Source organism: Chelonia mydas, chromosome 3 (genome assembly GCF_015237465.2).
Source record: "Chelonia mydas isolate rCheMyd1 chromosome 3, rCheMyd1.pri.v2, whole genome shotgun sequence".
NCBI lineage: Eukaryota > Metazoa > Chordata > Testudines > Cheloniidae > Chelonia > Chelonia mydas.
The window spans coordinates 105,618,677-105,644,055 of record NC_057851.1 but is presented as its reverse complement, the minus strand read 5'-3'; the positions used below and the strand labels follow the sequence as shown (position 1 = coordinate 105,644,055).

Here is a 25,379-nt window from a genome sequence, read left to right as displayed (position 1 = left end):
TTCCCAGTTTTTCTATGCAGCTGCTGATGCAGAGAAAATGTATTTGTGATGAGATAGGACCCTGCAGCATTAGTCTTTAGAGCTTGGGACAGAGATCCCCAAAGTGTGGCACGAATGACCATCAGGGAGGCACCGTAGGGCCCGGGCAAGCCCCCATGGGGTTGGGGAAGGAGCTCCACACAGCCCCACCCTGCCCCCTGCTCTGCTCCGTTCCAGCCCCCAGCCGCGTCCCTGGCTCCTGGCCTCATGTGCGCCTCTCACCATCCCCAGCGTCAGCCGCGGCTCCATTCCCAACCCGGGGCTTAGGCTGGGGGCAAGGTCAGGAGTGGAGCCGCACCTGGCCACAGGGCCGGATTGCTGGCCCGCACCACAGCCCAGTTGTGGCTCCAGCCACAGCCCTGGCTGCGGCTCTGGCCCCAGATCCACCCCCAGCTGCAGCCCCAGCCAGGGCCCCCTTAACCCTGTCCGCATTCCGCCCCCAAAGCCATGGCCCCACTCCTGGCCCAGGCTCAGGGGCGGTGGGGGGCATGGACCTCAAAAGTTTGGGGACCACTGGGTTAGGAGCAGTGCTGGCCTGTGCTCCTTTTGCATGAGATCAGGTAGAGGAAGTGTTGCACGGATTCGCACGCTTTCCCTTCCCTTCTTTGGCATATGAGGGTGTGTCTACACAGCAGTAAAAAACAACCTTGTCATCTGATTTCAGCTTGTGGTCCCAGAACCTGGGCTCCAGCCTGAGCCTGAACATTGACACTGCAATTTTATAACCTCACAGCCCGAACCTGAGTCAGCTGGCATGGGCAGCCCCGGGTGTTTTATTGCAGCGTAGACATACGCTGAGAGTTAAAGGAGGGGTTAGATGTGACAAGTTTCATGGCAGCAGAAAATTGTCGGGCAAATTCTACGTCCATGGAAATGCAGAAATTGTTTTGTGGTACGTCTCTCCTGAGGTGGCTGCATTTCATTTGAGGGTGAAGTGGGCCCTGTATTTAGCTAGTGTATCAGTTTAAGTTTGCAAAGGGCTTTGGGATCCTCCAGTATGAACGGTGCTATAAGGTGTTATTTTGCAGTCTCCTTTTCATTCCCAACTTCTTGGGAATAGTGGGATAGTACATTACTTTTGTAATTGGGAACTTTCTTCTTGGCTTATAGGGTGTGAGGACTGCGGCAAAAGCCTTATAGGAGAATGTAAACTCCATGGACCACTCATCAGGGTTAAAGACAGGGTTATTCCCAGTCGAGCCCGCCTTACCCTACCTCACTACCTCACTTTGCGAGTGCTGGAGCTGCGAGCTGGGAACCAACAGAGTAAGTATCGTAGCTCTTTCAGCTATGGCTTGGGAAAGAAGCGACGAAAAGGTACCAACACGGCTTGTTTTCATAAGTAACTTAGAGGTGGTATTTTGTTCAAATAGTTCTAAACAGCCTATCTTAGCTGGGCTCAACCGAAAATTAAGTCCCAGAACCTGCCACTGATGGAGACAGAGGGGCAGACAGGCCAAACCTGAGCAGTGCTGTGACCCCGTGCACCTGGTGATAATGTCACTTGGTTTGGGGGCCTCATCAAATGTATTTCTACAACCATTTCCAAGTTTTCATGGATTTTATTCAAATTCATGATTTATGACCTCCATGACAAAATTGTAGCCCTTTCTATAGGTACTTCAGTTAATTGTGACATAGGCGTGCAAAGGGGGAAAGAGATGAAAGAAACAAAATTCAGAGGGCATATGAATTCAGTACAATTCACCTTTTCAGAATCTGAAGTCAGCATTGTAGAAAGATTGTATTGTTTCTTTCAGGCAACATGGTAGTTTGTTGGAGTTTGGAGAGAGAGGGGGAATTAGAAATTCCTTGCTAATTTACAGATATTCCCCAATGATTGTTATATAACTCTAATTCTGCCTAGATAGTACTGCAGAATATGAAGGTCTTCTGTGCAGTACTATCAATCTTAATATGCGGGAATAATGGAACATGTAAGATAGCTTACTTTGTACTTCCTTAGCTATACACACTGATTGACAAAGCTGTCCTCTCCAGCAAACATGCCAAGCTGCAGAACCGTAGGGAAGGGATATTTAGCAGCTTACAATAGCCCTGCTGACACTCACGTCATTCTGTCTGTTCCATACTTCTAGCCCCACAGTTTAATATGGAAAATTGGCAATTTATCATGAATTAGACTCATTGGGTTAACTTTCCAAAACCACCCAAGTCCCATTTTAAAAAGTGACTTTGAAAATTTTACCCATTAGAGCAGTGGTTCTCAAACTTTTGTATTGGTGACCCCTTTCTCAGAAAGCCTCTGAGTGTGACCCCCTTTATAAATTCAAAACTTTTTTATTAAAAATATTATTAAAAATGCTGGAGGTAAAGTGATGTTTTGGGGTGGAGGCTGACAGCTCAAGGGCCCCGCCTGTAATAACCTTGTGATCCCCTCAGGGGTCACGACCCCCCGTTTGAGAACCCCTGCATTAGAGGTACTTGCCTGATTTATTGCTCAGCCTGAGTCTAGGAGAGGAATTCCATGTGACCATCCTATTTTACACTTGTTCATTTCCCTCAGTTGAAGCTATTTGGGATTTAGATCATGATGTGCATATTCTTCTTAAACTGGTCTTATTTTTATTCACAGTCCTTGGAGTGTTTGCTAAGAAAGTTATACAGAAGAGAACACAGTTTGGTCCTTACGTTGGGAAACTATCTACAAAACTTACCCACTATGATGACAACAGGCTAGTTCTACAGGTAATGAACTCAGAGGTTCAGCTGGGCTTTGGAGGATTTTCTTTGCTGGGTTTCAAGCTATTGCAGGAGGGTTTGTAATATTTCAATTTTTTATTTATTTCTTTTTTAAGTGGCATAAGCATCTCTCTTTTTCCTATTCAAGTTTCATAGGCAAGAGTATTCATACTGCACATGCAGTCATGTCCAAAGTTTCATGGTTTTCAGGTCAGTGTAACTTTAATTGGACAACTGGTTTTCCAATTCTGATCTAATGATGCATAATTTGATACAAACATAATATATGATGCAGACCAATTTGATCCTCTAGTGTAAAGCTGAGGTGCTGGCTTGTATTTGCCCAATCTAGAATTTGTCCAATCTATTTTTAAAATGGCTATAGCCAGGGTTTTCTACTAGTTCCTTGGGAGTGTTATTCCTCAGCCATTGCTGTTAGGAAATTTTTCCAGAAGGTAGGAGAGAACAGGCAGAGCTTTGGCAAAATCTGTCCTTTTATATTTTCACTAACTGGTAATCCAGGCACCATTTGACTTTATATAAAAAAATGACCCACTCTCACCAAAGATTAATCTTTTTCTGTGGGTGAGTCAGCAATAGTGGCAGCAACTGGTTAAGGCACCTGTTCAGTGAGGAAAACAGGATAAAAGGGGGCAAATATTTTTAAACGTAAACCACAAGACACATAACCTTTGCCACATTGCTTATATCATTTGTTGTTGTCTTGTCTATTTTGGTTGTACGCTATTTAGCCATGTCTTCCTATGAGTTTGTAGAGTGCCCAGCACAATGATGAGAGCTTTTGGGCACTTCCACAATGCAAATAAATAATATGCATCTTAAAGTTGTATCTAGGTATACCTCATGTACCATCCTAATCACGCACACCTTTGTTTAAATTTTAAAAATACTTGTTACAGTTATTCGCCTTGATTCCCTTCTGGATTACACTATCCCCTGCTAGCCTAGCCATCTGCCTATGGAAGGGTTGCATTGGCATAGGACATTTGCTACCCCCACAGGCCCATAGACACCAGTGCAGCCCTGAAAGTGACCAACAATAGCTGATACAATGCACCCGGTAGGAACCCCACTAGCAAAGGCTGCCTATAGACCTCTGCCAGCAAGTTAAAGCTGTCCTCCGATGGAACCCCTTTGGGAGGTTGACAGTGCAAACAACATCTGCCCACCTCTGCCCCCGCTCCAGACACAGCAACCTGTACTGGGGCCGAGAGTATAATTTATAACAACTATGCCAGTATGAGTGAATCAAACACTTGCTAGTTTCCTCCTCTTAGCTGTCTTTTAACCAAGCTTTACACAATTCCCCCCGCCCCTTCCTCTGTCAATCCCTCTATCCCCTTAATTATTTTAAGATTTATATTCTAAATGGCTGATGAGTTACCTCACGAGATAGAGAGAATGGCATGAGACTTTACCCTGAATTTCTTCTAGCACAACAGCAGGAGCTTTGTCTTCTCTCTGCCAGAATCCTGAGTGTGACTGAGGCCAGCATTTATGCAGCAGAAATATATTTTCATCAGCAACGGCAGTGTTAGATGGAAAGCTCCCAAAGGCGATGGAAATGCAGGGTGTTTCACATAATTGCTTCTTAACTCTCAAGAGCTTTCAGATGACCAGTGGATCTGATAAATGGCATATTTGTGTATGTAGTATCAACATACTGGATGTGGACATACCGCTACAGCAAGACAATCCATCTTTCAGTGTATGTCACTGAAGGGTGACATCCTGGCAGCAGATCTGAAGCCTCTTGCCCAACACATTCCTTTCTTTTTCCAACTAAAAGGAATAAAGTGAAGCTGAGAGAATGAGAGACTTTCCAGGCATTGTCATTCATTAGTATGACTTTCTTATTGTTATGGGAATACAGCATGTGGTCAGTCAAGAGGGATGAATGTTGAAATAGCAAGATACTGGATGTTATCCCATTAGACTTATGTGAATTATTTTTCCATGCAAAACAAAACTTCAGTACAGCATTTAAGATTGAGATATCAAGCACTTTGGAAATGCATTACAGTTCAAAGCTTATCTTTCTCCCTGTCTGCTTGCGCTTAAACCTTAAAATATTATCTTTCTAAAATTATCTGTCAAGTAATAGAACCTGTAATTACAGATTTCAAACAAATACCTGGTTACTTCTATGCCTGGGCCCCTCAGAAATTGTACAGTCTTAACCTTTTTTATTTTTTTTTTCTTCCCAGTTGGCTCATTTAAAAGTCACTTATTTTGTTTTTAAAAACATCTTTGTATGAAAAAAAATATATAAAAAGCATTGTCCCTGACTCAGATTCAACAAAAAACAGGTTAGTGTGTTCCTTTCCACAGCTCTGTTATAACTCGTGCCTTCTCCCATACCCTCTCTCCTTTTTCTTCAGGTATTGAAAGATGACGGAAAGTACTTTCTGGATGCTTCCAATGAAGACACTGGTAACTGGATGATGTTTGTCCGACTGGCCCGGAACCAGGAAGAACAGACCCTTGTAGCCTATCAGTACGCTGGAGAAGTCTACTTCACAACTGTTAAGGTAGTTAAGGCTGCACCATCTCACATTACTACCATTCAAATGATAGTTTACTGTAACCAAAAACTCAGAGGAGACTAGCTCACCTCATTACAGATGAGGGGCTGATTATACTTAAGTAACCTCCTCTCCATTACACACCCCTCTTCATAACATTTAATGTGCAATCGAACAGGCTGCTTTCTGACTAGACTTAGACTTAATGTGTCATGGAATCTGCTGCAAGGGATAGGAAAGAAAATGATAGATAGTGGTGGTAAAAACAACTCAAATAGCATGGTTGATAATTGTAGTTTAAGCATGGATGTTATAAAAATATTTTTTTTCAAATCTGAATTGGTTTGTGATGAGCTTGCTCTAGCAGTATTACATCCAGCACAGCTTTGTTCGGGAAAGGACAAACAGTACCTTTCTTTTCTTAGTTATATAATGAAACAACTTGTGGGAGACCAGTTGCTCAGAAACTGGATACTAAACAGAAAACTTTGAAAGCTCTACAATACTGAATACTATACTCAAGAACAGTGATTTAGCTGGAGACTTACTTTTCAGAATTTCTAGCACTGTGATCCTGTTGCAAGGTGACCAGTTTCTGAGAGAAACTCTGTATTTATAGGTGAAAGTGAAATATAGCACCTTGCTTCTTGGCTTTGTTTCTTGTTCTGACCACTATAAAGTGGATCCTAAGACTACAGCATCTGTAAATCTTAGTTTACTATAAGACTGCAATTTTATTCTCTTGCTTCACATTTTTTATTAACTATATTTTACTTGAGCTACTGTATATCATGTCTAAAGAAGGCATACTTGAGAGGCCTAGGAGTCAAGAACTCACAATATCTAATAGCAGCTCTGCCCCAAATTTTCTGTGCAACTTTAGGCAAGTTATTTAACTGATTTATCTCCATTTCTCTATCTGTAAAATGGGAATAATGCTTACCTACTTCACAAGAGTGTTAAAAGCACTTTACAAGCATTAACTAATTCTTGCAAGATATACAGTGCTATGGAAGTATTACTAGTATTTGGCTACGTAAGAACATTAGTGTAAAAAGGGACAGGTGATAACATGTAACAGATTGTCACATTGTCTTGTAGAGGTGAATATAGTTCTGTATTCAGGATTCTTGAGCAATCCACAGTACTTTTGTGATTTTATACAAAATAAGATTACATCTATACCATACAAGTAAAAACCAGTAGTATTATCATTATTTGGAAAGCACGAACAAATGCTTTTTAGGGCTGTCAAGCGATTAAAAAAATTAATCGCACTGTTAAACAATAATAGAATAGCACTTATTTAAACATTTTTGGATGTTTTCTACGTGTTCAAATATATTGATTTCAGTTACAACACAGAATACAAAGTGTACAGTGCTCACTTTATATTTATTTGATCACATATTTGCACTGTAAAAAACCAAAGGAATAGTATATATCAATTCACCTAATACAAGTACTGTAGTGCAATCTCTATCATGCAAGTTGAACTTACAAATATAGAATTATGTACAAAAAATAACTGAATTCAAAAATAAAATAATGTAAAACTTTAGAGCCTACAAGTCCACTCAGTCCTACTTCACCCAATCGCTCAGACAAAGAAGTTTGGTTACAATTTGCAGGAGATAATGCTGCCCATGTCTTGTTTATAACGTCACCTGAAAGTGAGAACAGACATTCACGTGACACTGTTGTAGCCGGCATAGCAAGATATATTTATGTGCCAGATGCGCTAAAGATTCATATGTCCCTTCATGCTTTAACCTCCATTCCAGAAGACATGCGTTCATGCTGATGACAGGTTCTGCTCGATAACAAACAAAGCAAAGCAGACCGATGCATGTTCATTTTCATCATCTTAGTCAGATGCCACCAGCAGAAGGTTGATTTTCTTTTTTGGTGGTTCGGATTCTGTAGTTTCCGCATCAGAGCGTTGCTCTTTTAATACATCCTCCACACCTCATCCCTCTCAGATTTTGGAAGGCACTTCAGATTCTTAAACCTTGTGTCGAGTGCTGTATCTTGCCATAGAAATCTCACATTGGTACCTTCTTTGCGTTTTGTCAAATCTGCAGTGAAAGTGTTCTTAAAACAAACATGTTGGGTCATCATCCAAGGCTGCTATAAAATGAAATATATGGCAGAATGCAGGTAAAACAAAACAGGAGACATACAATTGTCCCCCAAGGAGTTCAGTCACAAATTTAATTGATGCATTATTTTTTTAACAAGCATCATCAGCATGTCCTCTGGAATGGTGGTCGAAGCATGAAGGGGCATATGAATGTTTAGCACATCTGGCACGTAGAAACCTTGCAACGCTGGCTACAAAAGTGCCATGCGAATGCCTGGTCTCACTTTCAGGTGACATTGTAAATAAGAAGCAGTCAGTAATATCTCCTGTAAATGTAAACAAACTTCTTTGTCTTAACAAGGAGGAGGACTGAGTGGACTTGTGGGCTCTAAAGTTTTACATTGATTTGGAGTGCAGTTATATAATAAAGTAAATCTACATTTGTAAGTTACACTATGATAAAGAGATTGCACTGAAGTACTTGTATGAGGTGAATGAGAAATACTATTTCTTATTTTTACAGTGCAAATATTTGTAATAAAATAATATAAAGTGAGCACTGTACACTTTGTATTCTGTGTTGTAATAGAAATCAGTATATTTGAAAATGTAGAAAAACACCCAAAAATCTTAAATAAATTTCAACTGGTATTCTTTTGTTTAACAGTGCAATTCATCGTGATTTTTTTTTTTAGTTAATTGCATCAGTTAACTGTGATTAATCGACAACCTTGAAGGAAAAGCATTAGGGCTGTGATAATGAGTTAGTCAATCTATATTTAGGGTGACCAGACAGCAAATGTGAAAAATCGGGATGAGAGGTAATAAGAGCCTATATAAGAAAAAGACCCAAAAATCAGGATATCTGGTCACCCTATCTATATTTTCTTGCATAATTTATATGTTACAGGCCAAACTCTTTGCAGGTGTCAATGAGTGCTGCTCTATGGACTTCAATGGAGCAGCACTCATTTACTCCAGCAGAAAATTTGGCCATACACATCTAACTTGAAGAATGTGGTATGGTGGATTGAGTCTTACCAGCCTAGCTGTACTCTGCATCATACGAGAGGCTGGTTCAACAGTGACCTTGCTCCTCTCACTTCTGAGGAAAAGCATTGCTCACTGTATTGTAGGAGTGTGATGAACTGTTCCTGGAGGAGAGAAAGGGCCACTTGCTACACTAAAGCACATCCTGCTGTTTACTTCACAGAGTAGCCATGGAGTTGGTCACAGAGAAAGCTATTTCCTACAGGTAGGAGAAAGAACACCATAAATAACGTCTGTTAAGAGTGGTAAAAAGTGGTGACACCTCCCCTCCCCTTTATAATACAGAGATGAAGATCCTTAAGATTCAGTTTGGAACAAAGAAAGGAAACTGCAATGAGACAAATCTGCTGCTACAAAATGTGTATATGTACATGTATGTATGTAATTTTTGTTTAAGTGACTTATTTAGCTCTCATTTGCCTATTGAGTGACTAGAGAACACAGTTAGAGAATTTGGTGAAATACCACCACGAATGACAAATTGCTACAACACATTTTAAAAACAAAAATCCTACAGTATACAAGCGAATAAGCATCATCCATGATGAAAGTCCATCTGACCACTTAAGAATTTGTGTGTATTACCACATCATTCCCATGTCTAACACTGATGCTAGGAAAGAACAAAAATATTGATGTAAAGAAGTCACACGTAGCACAAGACCCAGCCATCAATCTTCTTTGCTGTTTCCTCCACAGAGCATGGAAATTATATAAGAGTGAAATGCTAATGTATTTACTGCTGCTCACTCTGTATTTTTCTGTAATTTATCATATATTTAGCCAATAATAATGCATAGTATTTACCTTGGTCTTAACCTCAATGACCTTTGTTAAATTTCCTCCTCCTGGTCTTTAAGAATTGTACAAATAAATAACTGATTTTTCAACTCACACTGAATAGTAGTTAAAAAAAAGTTGAATTTTGAAACTAGGCTGTAAACCAAGGTGCTTAGGGTAGCCCACCTTGAAAATGCCAAGGTCAGGGCAGGCTGCTAAAAGGAGAGCAGATTATCCCTAAACTGTGCTTCTGCCCCCCACACTGGTTATCAAGAAGCTAAAAAAAAAAAAAAAAAAAAAAAGTCACCCAGCTCCTTTTAATGAATTCTAGTCTCTGGCTCCCAAACAGCAAATAGGTCCAGTAAAGTGAAAAGTTATTTAAAACTCTAGTCACTAAGCAAAATGTTCTTCTGATCCCGCAAAGGGCCACCCATATAACATAATATTAGGTTGGAACTTATACAACACTGCCAGCCAATCCTTTAGTATCTAAAACCAAAGGTTTATTAGAAAAGAATGAGAAGAGAATCGTTAAATGGTGAAAGCAATTATATACATACATCATATATCAAGTTCTTAGCAGAACTGGTGACTTTGCTGGCTTGTAGAGTCCCTCTGGAACACATCCAAAGCTTGGATGGGTCTATCAGTCCTTTGTTCAAAGCTTCAGTTCGCAGAGAAATTACTCCAGAGGTGAGAAGCAGGATTGAAGACAAAATGGAGAAGATGCAGCTGCCTTTCAATATCCTTTGCCATGTGGCCTGTACATCTTCTATCCCAAACACAAGCTCATGGGCATGGAAGAGCTCTTGTAATCCCCTGTCCACAACATGTCCCTCATGTCTTGCTGACTCATAGGCATAGCTCCTGGCTTCTCTCAGTGGGTTCACTGTAGAGTTGATTGCCCTTGATTGGCCATCCAATAGATTAGATGGTCCCAGACAGATCGGCCTCAGCAATGTCATCCAGAAACACAGCACGGGTTGGAGATGCAGATATATCATACATATTTGTAACTTACAAATTAAAAAAACAAGGCCATCATACTTAGCAAATCAGAACTTTTCCACTGATACCTTACATGGTGCACCTTGTAAGATTCATTGCAATTTTATAATATTGGTATCAATAATATTATAAATGGTCACCCATATTCCATACAGCATCACATAAGCTATCAATGGTTTAAGCAGATATGAAGAAAACAGTTGCTGTAAAGGTAACAACTAGACTATCACCTGTTTTAAATAAGATGTAAAAGTTACCTATAGAAACAGACAATACAAGTAAATACTGGGGATTTTTTTCCATTCACAGCCAATTGAACCCCACACAGAATTAAAAGTGTGGTATGCTGCAGATTACGCCAAGTTTATGGAAGCTTCTGCAGTTGTCATCAAAGAAGAGTCTGATAGCTGTGCTTTATCACCAGTTTTAACAACAGTAAGTGTCCAAGGATTGCATCCAAGCCAACACCTGGCCTTAATCTCAGAAAACTTACCTGCTCACCTTGCCTCAGTTCACATGACTGAAAATGATTGTCAACTAGTCTAACGTTGAATTAACAGTTTCAATCAAATAGCAAAAGAAAAAAGTATTACCTGGAGCTCTATTACTTTCTGTACGGTACCTGTACTCTAAACAGAGCACAATACAGTGTTGGCATGTAATGGTAAACTTTGGAAAGGCTAACATGCTGGCACGTATTCTTGGGAAACTGAGTACACCAATCCTTAAGGTTGTCCTCTCACCCATTCACTGCTCTAGCTTATGTCCTAACTCTTTGTCATACATGTGCTGCATGTTACAGCCTGCCCCCCACCACCCAGTGTTAAAGCACAAAAGCTTTTACATCTCATTATTTTCTTTGTTCTCCATGTCTCTATGGAGAGAGAGAGATACATACCCTGCATTGTTGGCAAAATAATCCCACAGGCCCATGGTTTCTGTATAGCTGCAGTATTGCAGAATGCTCTCAGTCTAAAATTAAGTGAAAAACTTGACTGTCTTAACTATGGAACTGTGACTGTGCTTGTTCTTATTATGGAAGCACAAGAGACACTGAAATTTACTATGCAGAGAAAAAAAAAATCACCCAAGGCTCAATGAGAACTAGAATAGCAATAAACACCAGACAACAACATGGAAATAATCATTTACCCAATCATTTGTTTTCATGCTTGTACACAGCTAAGATTACTATGTCTCCAACTGAACACCAGTCTGGGTGGCAGTTACGAGCTGTGCCTGTCACCAAGGGAAGCGAGAGGCCTTGGGAAGACTAAAGACGACATAGGGCTGGTGAGAAGAATGTGACCTCTCTCTCTTTGTAATGGTTAATCTGAGGGAACTGTTTCTGTTCTCATTGCAGAGAGAGTGTGCCGACGCCTGGATATGCTCCAATTGTAGTAACGTTTTTGGGACTTTAGCTCTGCTGGAATCTCACCAATGCACCAGTAAAGACAAAGCACTTCTCACCAGCTTCAGAGCAGCAAATAAATTAGAACCTCTAAAAGCCAAGGGCAAAACCAAAGGCAAACTGAGTGAAACTGGCTTGGGCACAAGCATTGTCCAGTGCTATGGGGCCATTTCCTGTTCCCCTAGTGCAAAGTCTACCTGTGCCAGCTCAGGAAGTGTTTGCGGTTCCATTGTGAGGTTTGTGCCTACATGGAGAAATGATCAGTCTTCACTACTAAAGGAAAGAGAAGCGAAGCAGCCAGACAGTTATCACTGCCGATTCTGCGGGAAGATATTTGTTTCTGTTGAAAAGCTCACAGCCCACACTTACGCCCACACAGGAGAGCGTCCCTACAGGTGTTCCCAGCCAGGATGCATGAAAGCTTTCATTTCCAAATATAAACTGATAAGGTACAGCTCCTGAAGGGATAGCAGCCCTTCCCAGTGGGGGTGTGGGGAGGAAAAGATGTCTTTTCTTGGCACTAGTGACATCTACTCGCCAAACTCCATTGGTCATATTTCTATATAGGATGTTAAGATTTAAATAAATGCTGTTCAAGGTGCATGAATAAAACAGATTCACTGCCATGTGTTGCTTACAACTATCCATTCCGAGCCCCAAGTCAGGTGGGCTTATATGTGACTCCTTTCTTTTAAGGAACTTGAGCACTTCACAAACATTAAATTGATTACGTCTCACCTCACTTTTGAGAGTAAGTGTTATACCCCTTTTACAGATGAGAGAACAGGCACAGGGAGGATGAATGAGTTTTCCCATTGTATTCCAACGAGTCAGTGGCAGGACAATAGGTATGCCAACTCCCAGTCCTCTGTTGTAGCCACTAGCTATTCTCTGCCTCTCTTAAGTACAATTTATAATTGCTATTCAAAAAGGTGTTTTTTGCAGTAATGTTAATCTAACTCTACAGACTATAAAAAACCCACTGGTTTGCTATTTAATAGAGTCTGTCTTTTTGAAAACTGTTACCCTAGAGAGCGCAAGTGCCTTCACATTCTGAAGCTGTATTCCACTTGTGTGCATGAGTTCCGTAAACATGTTGTTGTTCTTCTGTTTTAGGCACTCGGCCACCCACTCTCCACAGAAATCTCACCAATGTGGTTACTGTGAAAAGACCTTCCACAGAAAGGACCATCTGAAAAATCACCTTCAGACTCACGATCCCAACAAAATGGCCTTCAAGTGTGAAGCCTGTGGCAAGAAGTACAACACCAAGCTGGGTTACAAACGACACCTGGCTCTTCATGCAGCCACCAGTGGGGACCTTACCTGCAGGATGTGCTCCCAAGAGTTCGGAGGCACAGAAGTGTTGTTAGAACACCTCAAAACTCACGCAGGGAAGCCAGGCAGCAGCACCAAGGAAAAGAAACATAAGTGTGACCATTGTGAACGCTGTTTCTACACCCGCAAAGATGTGCGGCGTCACATGGTGGTTCACACAGGCTGCAAGGACTTCTTCTGCCAGTTTTGTGCCCAGAGATTTGGGCGCAAGGACCACTTGACTCGCCACATGAAGAAAACACATGCACAAGAGCTGCTGAAGGGCAGGTTGCAGAATGGTGACTTTCAGGGTCTCTTTGACCCTCTCTCTCCATTCAGACTGAAGGAAGATGCCAGTATCCTGTCCTCTTTTCCTGAGAGGGCTTCTATGCAGCATGGGATTCTGAACACATTGGAAGCAGAAGAGTATAGCAACCCACATATTCACTGTCAACAAAGCCTACAGTCTACTCATCCTCTGGAACCTCCTCACTTGCTAAGGATGAGCTGTGTAGATAGTCTCTCAGCCACTCATTCTAAACCATCTTCACCATCAATTCCTACCAACCAGAATCTTCATCAGCACAACAAATATGAACTGAGTACTACCTCATTTGCACCAGCATCCCTCAAAAACCTACCCATCGAAGTGGATGTTAAAGCTCATAATGTGAACTTGCTCGAGGACCTGCCTTTACCAGAACCTCACAAAGTCAATCTGGAAGAAGCTTCCTCGGGGGGTGCAGGCGATGCTGGCAAGTACATATTGCACAAGGAGACTGTGACAACAGTTGAATCTATTAGCATGCCCTCCATGGATCTTACTCATATACTGGGTTTCTGGCAGTTCCCTCAGAGTGATAACCAGAATAACAGTGGGGACATCACAATGGCATTTGGTCATGAGGAAGCACCACACAGGCTGAGCTGCCTCAGCCAACAGCAAGGTGCACAGCTAGCTCTGGGTGGAGTGGCCCTAAACCAGCTTCATCCCCATTCTTTTTCATCCAGTACAAATTCTGTAACATTGCCTCATTTTCACCATGCCTTCAGATAACTACCATCTTTTTTAGGGCTCCTTTTCATACCCAGATTTCTGAAGGAGAAAAGCCCCAAACCATTTAAGAACTTTTAAAAAGGACATTATAAACATTGTAGAATGTTCCAGGAAGTAACAGAGTGAATAGATGTATTTTATCTAATACTTACTAGTTTCATAGCATATGACACTTGCAACAATGCCATCTTTTCTGCTCAATACCCTCCATGTTTTCACACTTAAACTAAATAGCTGAACTAGTGTTCTTCAATGGAAATACAAATGTATCTAGAACATGCACAAAACGTGATGGCTGCTATGGGGGTGAGGGTGGGAAACATAACTTTTTAAATGAGCCATGACTCGCAGTTAGTTTATACAAATGACTTGAACATTGTTCATATGTAGAATCTAGGAGGGTCCAGTAGGTTTTAATGGCAAGCACTTAATCACTGAGCTTTAAGAATTTTTAATTTAAGTTGTGACTTCCTTCAATTATTTTATCTCCTCTCGCTTTTTTAAAAACAAAATATTTGCTCTGGTGATTAGGTTGAACTCAAATTTGTTTTTTTTGAAGTGCACTTCCGCTGTGTGTGGAGATACGGTGTTTTCTCCGGGGCTGGAAATAACTACCACTGTCGTAGCCTAAGAATAAATGTCTTGTATAAATGGCTTTTTCTGAAGAGGAAGTATATGGTTAAGACGACACATTAATTTTCATTTAGACCTTGATCCTGCAAGATGCTAGGCATTCTGGGCCTAATCCAAGAAAGCACTTAAGCCTAAACTTAGCTTGAAGCACGAGTAGTCCCACTGACGCCAGCACTCAGCCCCTCGCACAATCTAACTCTCAGGCTATGTCTACACTAGCACTTTTTTGTCAGCAAAACTACACTCCAACCAACAAAAGCACCAGTGTAGACAGCACTATGTCAGCAGGAGATACGTCCCGCCGACATATCTACCATTGCTCATTGGAGGTGTTTTAATTATGCCGGCGGGAGAGCTCTCTCCCGCTGGCATAGAGCAACTACAGAGGAGACCTTACAGCTGTGCTGCTGTACAGTCTGTAGTGTAGACACAGCCTCAGGAAAGATTATGTTCCCCATCCAAGCAAGCTCTGTTCACTTTTGGTTGATAATGATGGCCTTTGTTTAGTCCAGGAAAGTGGTAATTCATCGTGAAAACAATGAGGAGTCTGGTAGCATACAGACTAATACGGCTACCCCTCTGATACTTATTCATTGTAACAATCTGTAGCATAAATGTTCCTTGGCAGCTAAACTACTCTAGCAACATAAGCTTGATGTTACAGTCCTCCACATATGCATGGTAGCTCTTGTTGCAGTCAATGACTGGTCTAAAGTCCTTCTGGATGCAAGACCAGAGAAGGTCCCACCGTGTCTCTTCCACAGCTACAAATAGTGTCAAACTCCCACTAAAGTTGGATAAATATATGGCAGGTATGAAAATGTTAAGTAATTTTATATTCATGGTTTCAGCACAGTAGTAATTAACAAGTTATATCTAGCCATTAAGTTACATTTGTTTGTATAAACCAAAACAGAAATATGCTCTTTTTTGTTTGTGTTTTGTTTTTGTAAATTGTCTATATATAGTTCCTTTCTAAAAGTCTTCAGGTGTCAAAGTGCCATCAGCTGACAAGACCTGGTGAACTCATGCAAATTGGAAAAGATACCACTCTATTTTTTTTTTTTTTTTTTCAAAAGAAAACCTTCAGGGTTCATTCATCTCCCGTAAACCACTTCACAAAGATCCTGTGGTTTTTAGTTTGCTGCTGTTGCTGATTAGGTTCTTCTGCATCAAAAGAAAACACAGAAATGTAAAGTCCAAATCCTGCAAGGTGCTCTCTGCCCTCAAGTCCCATTAAGTTGTTTAAAAATAGATTGATTTATTAATGAACTACTAAAAAAAGCCCTTCTCCGAAAACTTCAGGAATGCTAGTGTATGCCTGTTGTGCATTTTTAAATTATTCTAGGACTTTATGGGTAAAAGCTTTAAAAATTTGTTGTGTGGGTGTAGATTTAGATGAATTAATTTACTGTGTTGTCCTTTCTGATTGCACATTGTATTCACTTGGCTTCATCCACTATTGTATATCTTTAACAATAGGGATTTTTATAGGCATTGTCTAAACATATAATATTAATGAGCATTTTATCAGTTTGGTTTGAACTTCTGCAAAGAGTTGTAACTAAATATTTAAATCATTTTCCTTCACTTAAGGGTCACGGTTAAAAGAAATGCAACACAGATACTGAGCTAGAATCATGACCATGTTCTGTATGGAAATGTTCATCTTTAGCGGGATTCCAGATTTATGATCCATCAAGAGAACCTGTGCCCATACCTGCTTACAAGCTCTTCTGAAATACAGCACTGTGCCTTCTAGAGGGGTGCTAGTCTTCTGTAGTTAATGAAGAGTGCTTCAAGTTCAAATAAAAAGTAACATGAATCACCTTTGTTAGTAGAGCTCCTAGATAACAGGAGGTAATGGTGATTAAAACATTCTAATGAAAAAGATAATCGGTTATTTTAATTCTGTCAATAAATTCAAAATAGCTTCTAACATTTCCGAAAGCTTAAATGTAGGGGTAGCCTAAACACAGGCCCTGTTTTGTATTGAATCACTAAGGGCACCACAGGTCATGTATCCAGTAAGAATTTTTATCTTTAGAATCTCAGAACACTACAAATACTAAAGAGGTGTGTCATACTTATTCTAAAGTAGGAGTTTGGGGCAGGATCAGGGGGAGATTTTCTTTTCTGTAAATTTAGTGTTCTTAAGAAGGCCTCCACTGAAAGCCCTGGAGACTGACATGTGTTCATCCGTAGGACAAGAACAACTCACACAATAGCTTCCCCCACACTGCCCATTTGCCTCAACAGACCATCTCTTTTATGCAAAGACTTTAGCGACTGAGCTGTTTTAGGATCGAGACATCATGTCAGTGGAAGGAAAACGTTAAGAGATGTAAAGTGACATTATGTTGAGGAGGGTGTTTGGAACATCTGAGCTTGGGAGACCAGTCTGGGAACCAAGAACTCCCCAAATTCTCATCCCAGTTGCGTCACTTCACCTGTCTGGTTCCATTTCCCAATCCATAAAATGAGGATAGTGATACTTACCTACTTCACAGGTTTGTGTGAACATTAATCTCTACATAGCTTTGAATATGTAAAGTACTATATAAGTGTGAAGCAGTATTCTGTACAGTATATAGCCCCATACCCGTGTATTTTTTCTGTAAACAGGATTATTCTTTTTCTAGATTATCTGACAACTCCATTGCGAGGGTTTCATTTATGCCTGAATGCAAAACAAAAGTATGGGTTAGTCTAGATTATCCAATACCAGCACAGCAAAATTGCTTACCTTAACACAAAGTTGCAGAAGTCATGTATACATTTATGGGTTTGGTTATGCACAGTTGTAAATTTGGGGGCCTATTGTGGGTATTAATACTATTTCACTTCAAGTCAGGGACACTTTGTAAACTCAACAAGATAATCAAGTTCTAATAGCATCCTGGGCAAAATTTTCAAAAGTGCCTAAATGATTGATGAGAAAATCAAGAGAACATGAGCTCCTAAATCACCAATGCACTTTTGAAAAGCTACTCTACCCAAGTTAGCCTCCTAACAAAGGGGTTTGATTTAATCACATTAAGCTACCTCAGCATACAAATCAAGCTACCTCTACAAGAGTTTCCCAACACAATTTTGTCATTTCACTTCACACCACCACTCCTTATATCCTTTATTGTGGGGGAGTCTCATCTCACTAGCCTACTAGCATAATCTGTAATAAAGTCTCTAACAAAATTAGAACAGAAAAGGGAAGTTACACTTATCACTACAGTAATGCATCTCACAGAACTCCTCTGGTTCAATAACTGAGCATGAGTTACACATTGTCACTATTCTGGTTAATACATAGCCAGTGTTAGCATGCCATAAACTGTGCTTCCAATGGCAGGGGTGTGTGGGAAGGAAAGAGAGGGGGACAGATGGGGATGACACACATTAGAACAAGGATGATCTTAAAATCAGAGCTCAGCATCATGTAACTGTTCTTCGCCCCAACTTGAGTAGTGAAGCTGCTGATTTTTCTCGTATCTGCTGTATTTTTGCAGTATTTATGTGTATTGCTTATTGTCAGCTTCCCAACATGGCAGCGCTGCTGCTGTTTATCCTTCGTGTAAACCAAAACCACAAAGGGTACATCAGTACTGCAATCATGGGGTGTGGTTACAGCTCAAATAGACACACCTGAGCTATCTTAACTCTAGTTAGTTTGGGTAACAGAGCAGTGAAGCCGTGGCAGAGTGTGCTTTAGTGTGGGCTGTACGAGCTCGCCCAAAACCCTAATTGCTCATGGAGCTGGCACGCACTGCTGCAGCTTCACTGCTTGTGGACCCAAGCTAGCTAGATTAAAGTTAGCTCAGATATGTCTGCTCAAGCTGCAGTCACAGCTCATGTGATTTTTACATATCCTGCACTTTTTTTCAGGAACAGGCAGGATAAGTTACCTAATTAGGCCTGAGAAACAAGGTGGGTGAGGTAATACCTTGCATTGGACCAACTTCTGGTGGTGAATGAGACAAGTTTTTGAGCTACACAATGCTCAGGTCGAATTAAGCCTGGGCATTTTCTTGCTGGTTTTGGTGATTCCGTCTTGTTTTCTGGAGATAACCTCTATCATGGCTAAGACTTGGGATTGAACTAGTGATCTCAAGTGCTGATTACATTCATCCCTACAACTAGAGTTAAAGAGGCAGGCTCTATAGCAAACCCTTGTCCTCTGTGGAATGGACATTGAGGGCGAGACACCACACAGTGATCAGTGGGTTACACCATTATATCACTTTAATATCCAATATGTCCTCTACTGCAAGACTAGTTTTTGTGCTCGGAGTAGACAATGATCTAATCACGCTTTTCTATCTCTAATACAAACCTACATGCCACTTTGAAGCAATACAGTACAACAGGGCAAAATACCTCATAACATCTGTCAATTCTCACAATCCCATTTGAGACCTAAAGTCTAAAATATTTTCTGTGTAATATTTACATGTAGTTTATAAACAACTTTTATATTGTAATAAAATAAGCTATGTAGAGTAGAATTATTTTAATGTGTAATGCTTACTATGTTAATCAGGGGATACTAACTGAAAGCCTGTGGTGACAGCATGAGACAGACCAGGCAAGTGTTAGAACCTCAGATCTTACAGGACGTGATGGCTTTGACTCTTTCTAACAAAGATTTGAGTGCAAATCAGGAATATAGCTATCACACATGGAAAGTAGGTCTCTTGGAGCCTGCTCCCTGGAAGTCAGTGAGAGTTTTGCATTTGAAATCAATGTGTTCAAGTCAGACAGGATGAAATACCGTATGTGATCTTATATTTATATTAAATTGGCAAAACACTATTCACTCATTGAGTGGGGGAACATTTTCAGAGGCAGCGTGGCCCACTGGATAGTGCCTTGGGCTAGACAACAGAAGGACCTGAGTTCTAGGCTCAGCTCCGCCATTGACCTACTATGTGATCCTGAACAAGTTATTTTACATTTCAGCACTTCACTATCTATAGTACAGGAACGACAATGCTTCCCTCCTATGCACAATACATATAAAACCTGCTATATAACAGCTAATGAACAGAATGACCATCAACAGGCAGAGATGATAAAATATAACAGAAAAAAATGGGTGAATTAATTGCCATATATTAAAGGTGTACTCTTGGAATGGTATGATGGAAACCATGCAACCCCAGTAAAACACTAAGACGCTCATATTACATCACTCACAGCAAGAGATTTGCTATAGGAAGCAAAGGTTACACCTACATTTAAACATGTAACTAGAATGCACCATCCATCCCATAGATAGAAAGCTAAAATTCAGAAGAACCTTAGCACTCCAATGGGTTTGTTTCTCTATCATTTTGTCTGGTTTCATTTCATGGACTGTTCTTGTTTAGATTCTCTCTCTTCTTAACCAACTTACTGCTGCTAATTTTCGAGAGAGTTTTTGAAGTCAGTCTGAAATATTTTGACAAGTTTCATATGTTACTGCTTTATTCATTTTTTGTTAACATGGAATTTTATTTTAAATGTACTGTTTTCTAATGTAACTGAGCTACATTTATCCTAGCTGTTTACCCCTGAAAGTCAATGGAATTATGCTAGTTTGAATTTGGCCATGTGTGTCTTATTTTAACCTGTCATAACTGCAAACAACTCTGATTAGTTTACTTCAACTGTAAAGAGTAATACAGACTATAATCATTGTTGTATCCTACTAGGCATTATTTGAGAATTATTTCTGGTCTTTCATTTACTGTATAAGCATTTTATATGGAAGAAGCAGCACCTTCAGGTTTTTTTTTTTTTTTTAAATTAAGGACAACTATTGGGAATCACTGTGCTGAAATCAGTGTATTACAAACAGAATGATGGAAGGTACCCTCCTTTTCCTATCAAACAATTTGTAATAATGATTACACTTTTTTTTTTTTTTTTTTTTTTTAAATGAAGGAGTTACGTTTGTGTATCCAGAAAAAGAAATCAACTTGAGAATTAATCAGGGAACATGAAGAGCATTGAAGCTGAGAGACAAGATTGAGTTTACACCTCTCTCTCTTTTTATTGGAAGGAGGATATGAGACTATTAAGAATATGAATTGGATTCACAGTTCATACCCAAGTCATTAAACAAATGAACCTCTCCTATCTTGTCTAAACAAAATGAACCACTAGTAACTGAACTAGTGGGACACCACCGATGTAAGTTATCAACAGGGCAGTATGTTCACACCGGCCAGGCTGTTTTTTCAGTTTCAGTTTTTGTCCCATGTCTGTGCAGTTGCAGTGTCATTTCCTGGCCCAGCTCCCTAAAACAGTGGATTTTGGGAGATTTCAAAGACCTGGGAAACCACAGAAAGGTTCTGAGAATATAGCAAACTCCCATAATACCCCAGTGAAAATCCCAGAAGTCCTGGTACCACCATTTCCTAGACTTTGAAAGGTGAACATTCAGCTCTCAACCTCAATTCTTGCTCAGTTAAAAAAGGTTTCTGCTGGAGTTTTTGAAACAGTCAAGAAGTGACTACGTATGTCCTAGCTCTACCTTCAGAGAAAACAGGGAGACCAGCAGTACACGGAGTTCACGATGCAATGGCTGTGTGCCCAAGTACATTCTTGGGAATGGTCTTTAGTGGGTTGAATGCTGCTTTTGAATCAAGGCCACAGTTTGGAGGGACTGAACTATTATTATGCACCTGAAATTGCTGAGAGCAGCACATTCAGATACTGTAGTCCAGCCAATGGGCCGATATAATGTAATCTAAATGCTTTGGCCATAATGCCTAATATGTAATTCTCACAGTAAAATTCTATTTTTAGACTTTTACATTGTGGTTTCTGTGTTACTTTTGAAATTTCTCCCCCTGCTTGAGTCCAGCCACATGGCATGGCTCAGCTAGCTGCTGTATCTGCCAAACTGCAACTTTTGCCCTGACCAGGAGCAGGCTCATGGATCCCGAACGGGTGAAGATATACAGAGATCTGGGAGTCAGGCTTAAAAGCTGCCCCTCTTGCTACAGAAGCATGTGGAAAGGGGGAGGCATTGGAGAGCAGGGTATGGCAGAGCAGTGGGACAAATGGACACTTGCACCTACATGAGGCTCTATCTGCACCTTTGCAGATACTAAAATCAGTACTCTTAAGAACTTGGAAAACTCTTCCTATCGACCCTGCAAAATCAGCTCTCACAAGTACAACTTACAGAGAAAAGCAACACATACCTGCAGTAGCGGTCCCCCGGTTCCAGATTCCTCCTCCTCCCAAGCTGGCTCAGGTATCATTCATCTGTGCTTCTGGGTCGGGATCCCAGATCCACTAAATTGATTCTGAGATCCCAGCAATGCATCAGGCATCTCCTGGTCCATGGAACAACTGTTTTTCCTCCTCTGTGTCCCTCACAATTAAGCCTCAAGATGCTTCTGCGCAGTATCTACCAGCAGATTGGTCTCCGTTCTGAGGATTCAGTCCAGCTCATTGTAAAAAACAGGCAAGTTTTCTGCTCTGAGCAAAAGCAGTTGGAGTCATCCTGGGCCTTGTGTTTCTGGATCCTTTATCCTCTCATGGCCTGTTTGCCGGTCTCAGTGGTGCCCATGCTGGCCATGCTTGGCTGCCTTGTCACATGCCAGGATGTTACATATGATCAATTTCAGATGGACTTGGTCTCCTTCTCTCCCCAGAGGGATACCAGAGATTGCATATTGCTCTCACATCAGCTGGCAGCAAGTTCACAGGATGGTGTCCCCTGAAAATATGCCAGCAATGGATAAACTGGATTACAGAAGTGGGGACGAAAGGGCGGGAAAAGGGGCAAAGTTAAAGCCCAGTGGCTCTGTAACCTGAGCCCTGATACCCAGGGCTAAAGCCCTCGGCTTCAGCTTCAGGTGGTGGGGCTCAGGCTTTGGCCCTGAGCCCCAGCAAGTCTAAGCCAGACAATGTAACCTCCTACCATATTATTTCACTGAGGGCATTTCAAGTAGATCCTGGGGACTGACATTCCTTTCAAGAGGAAGGGTTTGCTTAAAGAAGAGGACACTGCAGTGTCTACTTCAGGGACTGAGGACCTTAATTTTACCTTAGCAACTTGGAATTTAAAGCTTAACTGAGTGAGCAGAAAAGGTAGAATTTGTATGAATTCCCTAGGTGTTTTATCAATAAGGGAATTTACTGATCATAGAATATCAGGGTTGGAAGGGACCTCAGGAGGTCATCTAGTCCAACCCCCTGCTCAAAGCAGGGCCAATCCCTAATTTTGGCCCTAGATCCCTAAATGGCCCCCTCAAGGATTGAACTCACAACCCTGGGTTTAGCAGGCCAATGCTCAAATCACTGAGCTATCCCTCCCCAGACTTTTCTCCTTCAATAAAGGGAGAGTTCTGCGAGAAATTGCAGACTGAATTCTAATAATATTCTTTGGTAACATTCGGACACGTAAGCAACTCTTCTAGCAGAACTCATCAGCAGGAACTGGTCTTTCTTGCAGCACTTTTCTTGATCAGAGTACCATATCCTTCACAACTACACGGTTGGAAGAGACTATTACTACTGCTTCAGTGGTTGAGAAGAAAGAGGCTGTAAGCTAATATTTACATCTTGATTGTCCACAGTTCTCCACTTTTCTCCAAAGACTGGTCATTATCCCTCTGGTTGAGGAAGTAGGCCTGAACTTAGGTGGCAGAGAAGGGCTAGGCTGAATAAAGAATTCATCTTGTACTCTAACGTCTACAAAAGATTTAACTACCAGGGAAGCTAAGTTAGGCAGGAAAAAATTGAAATCAGCATTAGATGTACCAAAATTAAACAGACTGAGCTGAGTTGCTTATATTTTTGGTGGACTTCAGCATGGCCAAGAAAGGTTCACCATAACTACTGGAAGTTGAGTGTCCTAGAACACACAATTCTGAAACACTCTCACAGCAGCAGTTTGGAATCCTGATGGCAGTGGAGGTGAACAGGGCCAGCAGACATAGCTCTCAGCCTATCAAACATTTTCTGCCACTTTCTCAGTTTATCTGCCTTTTGACTCACAAGGAGTTCCTCTTCTCCTGCAGTATACCTCTTTCTACGAAGAAAGAGCAGGAACACATTCTTATGTCCCAGGTGAGTCTGCATAGTAGAGTACATAACTATAAGACTTATTAATGTTTTCATGGCATAGCTACACACCTGGCCCAGACTAAACTTTGTAGATCACTCCTAAGCACGCCACTGGGCTTAGTGTAAAGCACATAATGATTACTTCGGGACACACTACTTTTTTGGAGATTCGTAATTTTCGGTAATATTCCAGGGACATCCCTATGCTCTAGAGGCATGTGTATAGTAAATATTAGGGAATTTTTGGAGGGGTCAGAAAGAAGGGCCCGTGGCAAGAATTCTTGGTGCCAAAATTTTAATGCAATATGATTGGTGCTCTGGTTATCACCCGATGAGAGCAATTCACCCAAGATTTCCAGATAGGTGTATTGGAGTGGCATAAATGTTTTTATGGTATACACAAAGACATGCAAGATGGTATTTGCATCTTGGGCTTATTAACTGTGGTGAAGCTGAGAAACCTCACACCAGTACAAAAAGGGTTAAAGAGAGCCTATGGCCCTCCCTATTCCTGCAGCCAATGCCAGGCCTGGAGGAAGAAGAAAAGGAGAGCGAGAACCTGGCACATTTCAGAACTGACTGGTGAAGAGGCAGGAGCCAGCTGCCTCCTTACATGAGGGGAACATCACTAGGAGCCTGACAGCTAGGAAAGCCTCAAGGGAAGAAACATTGTGTCCCTGACTGAGAGAGATTGCTGAGGAGACCGAGGAGCTCTCAGCAGTGAATGAGCTATGTGACTGACGTTGTCAGGTTAGACCCCTCCAATCTTACATCCGCCCTGCTCAGAGGAACCTGGGACTGTGGCAGGATGCTACAAAAGGTCCACAAGGGGGTGCCATTTGAGTTGAACCACTACAGACTATAGTGGCCATTCCCCAAACTGAAGAGACATAGACAGGAAGTAGCCCGGGGCAGTGGAATTAGGGTATATCTACACTTAAAATACTACAGTGGCACAGCTAAGCCACTGTTGTGCGTCAGTGTAGATACTCCCTATGGTGATGGGAGGGGTTCTCTCTTCAGTGTAGGGAATCCACCGCCCCGAGAAACAGTAACTAGGCTGGCAGAGGAATTGTTCTGTCAATCTAGCGCTGTCTACACCAGGGGTTAGGTCATCTTAACGACATTGCTCCAGGGTGTGGATTTTTCACACCACTGAGCATCGTAGTTAAGCTGACTAATTTTCTAGGGTAGGACAGATTTTGGACTCTCTGATGGGAGGACCCTGCTGGCATTGCTTCACACAGGGCCCTGGGCTGGAACCTGGTGGAGAGGGAGGGCCCAAGTCCCCTTCTTAATGACTGAGGTACCGCTGCCAGGGAAGCAAGGGGCCAGAAGTCAGGCATGCCAACCACTTTGCTGCCTGGTCCTCCGGGCACCCTACTACATTCACCATGATGTTTAAAAATAATTTTAAATGTCTTGATGGTATCCTCTTATAACCAGTCATAAATGGGGAATAACAATTTACAAAAAAAATTAAAAAAAAAAAAATCAATTATGCTTTAAAAAGGGCACTAGAAAATAATTTGTATCCCACAAAAGAAACTAAGCACGTTTGTAAACTTCTGCTTGCACATTGTATTGTAATCAGTAACACACAGTTGTCTTCCATATAAAACTGTGAGACAAGTTGGAATGCAGATGGTTTTATGGAACTGTTTTCCTAAGACCTTCAGTAGCAATGCC

The 25,379-nt window shown here is 41.2% G+C and overlaps 2 protein-coding genes across 4 annotated transcripts in view; one reads left to right on the top strand and one right to left on the bottom strand.

The window, feature by feature from the left end:
* The window catches only part of PLAGL1 (PLAG1 like zinc finger 1), a 69,633-nt gene extending 53,940 nt beyond the window's left edge, over window positions 1-15,693 (top strand). For 2 of the 3 annotated variants that reach the window (XM_043543073.1, XM_037893541.2), the window contains 6 exons: window positions 1,150-1,305; window positions 2,636-2,748; window positions 5,145-5,294; window positions 10,519-10,644; window positions 11,573-12,069; window positions 12,737-15,693. In XM_043543073.1, the coding sequence (XP_043399008.1) occupies window positions 5,205-5,294; window positions 10,519-10,644; window positions 11,573-12,069; window positions 12,737-13,994 (1,971 nt within the window). In that variant the 5' untranslated portion in view covers window positions 1,150-1,305; window positions 2,636-2,748; window positions 5,145-5,204 and the 3' untranslated portion in view covers window positions 13,995-15,693. Of the gene's footprint in view, window positions 1-1,149; window positions 1,306-2,635; window positions 2,749-5,144; window positions 5,295-8,584; window positions 8,627-10,518; window positions 10,645-11,572; window positions 12,070-12,736 lie in introns of all 3 variants that reach the window. The other variant, XM_043543072.1, reaches the window with a different exon arrangement.
* The window catches only part of ZC2HC1B (zinc finger C2HC-type containing 1B), a 37,072-nt gene continuing 20,876 nt past the window's right edge, over window positions 9,184-25,379 (bottom strand). Inside the window, exons 8-10 of the mRNA XM_037893540.2 lie at window positions 21,818-22,338; window positions 16,348-17,307; window positions 9,184-15,794 (exon numbers count right to left, since the gene is read on the bottom strand). Coding sequence (XP_037749468.2) covers window positions 22,227-22,338 — 112 coding nt within the window. The 3' untranslated portion in view covers window positions 9,184-15,794; window positions 16,348-17,307; window positions 21,818-22,226. The remainder of the gene's footprint in view (window positions 15,795-16,347; window positions 17,308-21,817; window positions 22,339-25,379) is intronic.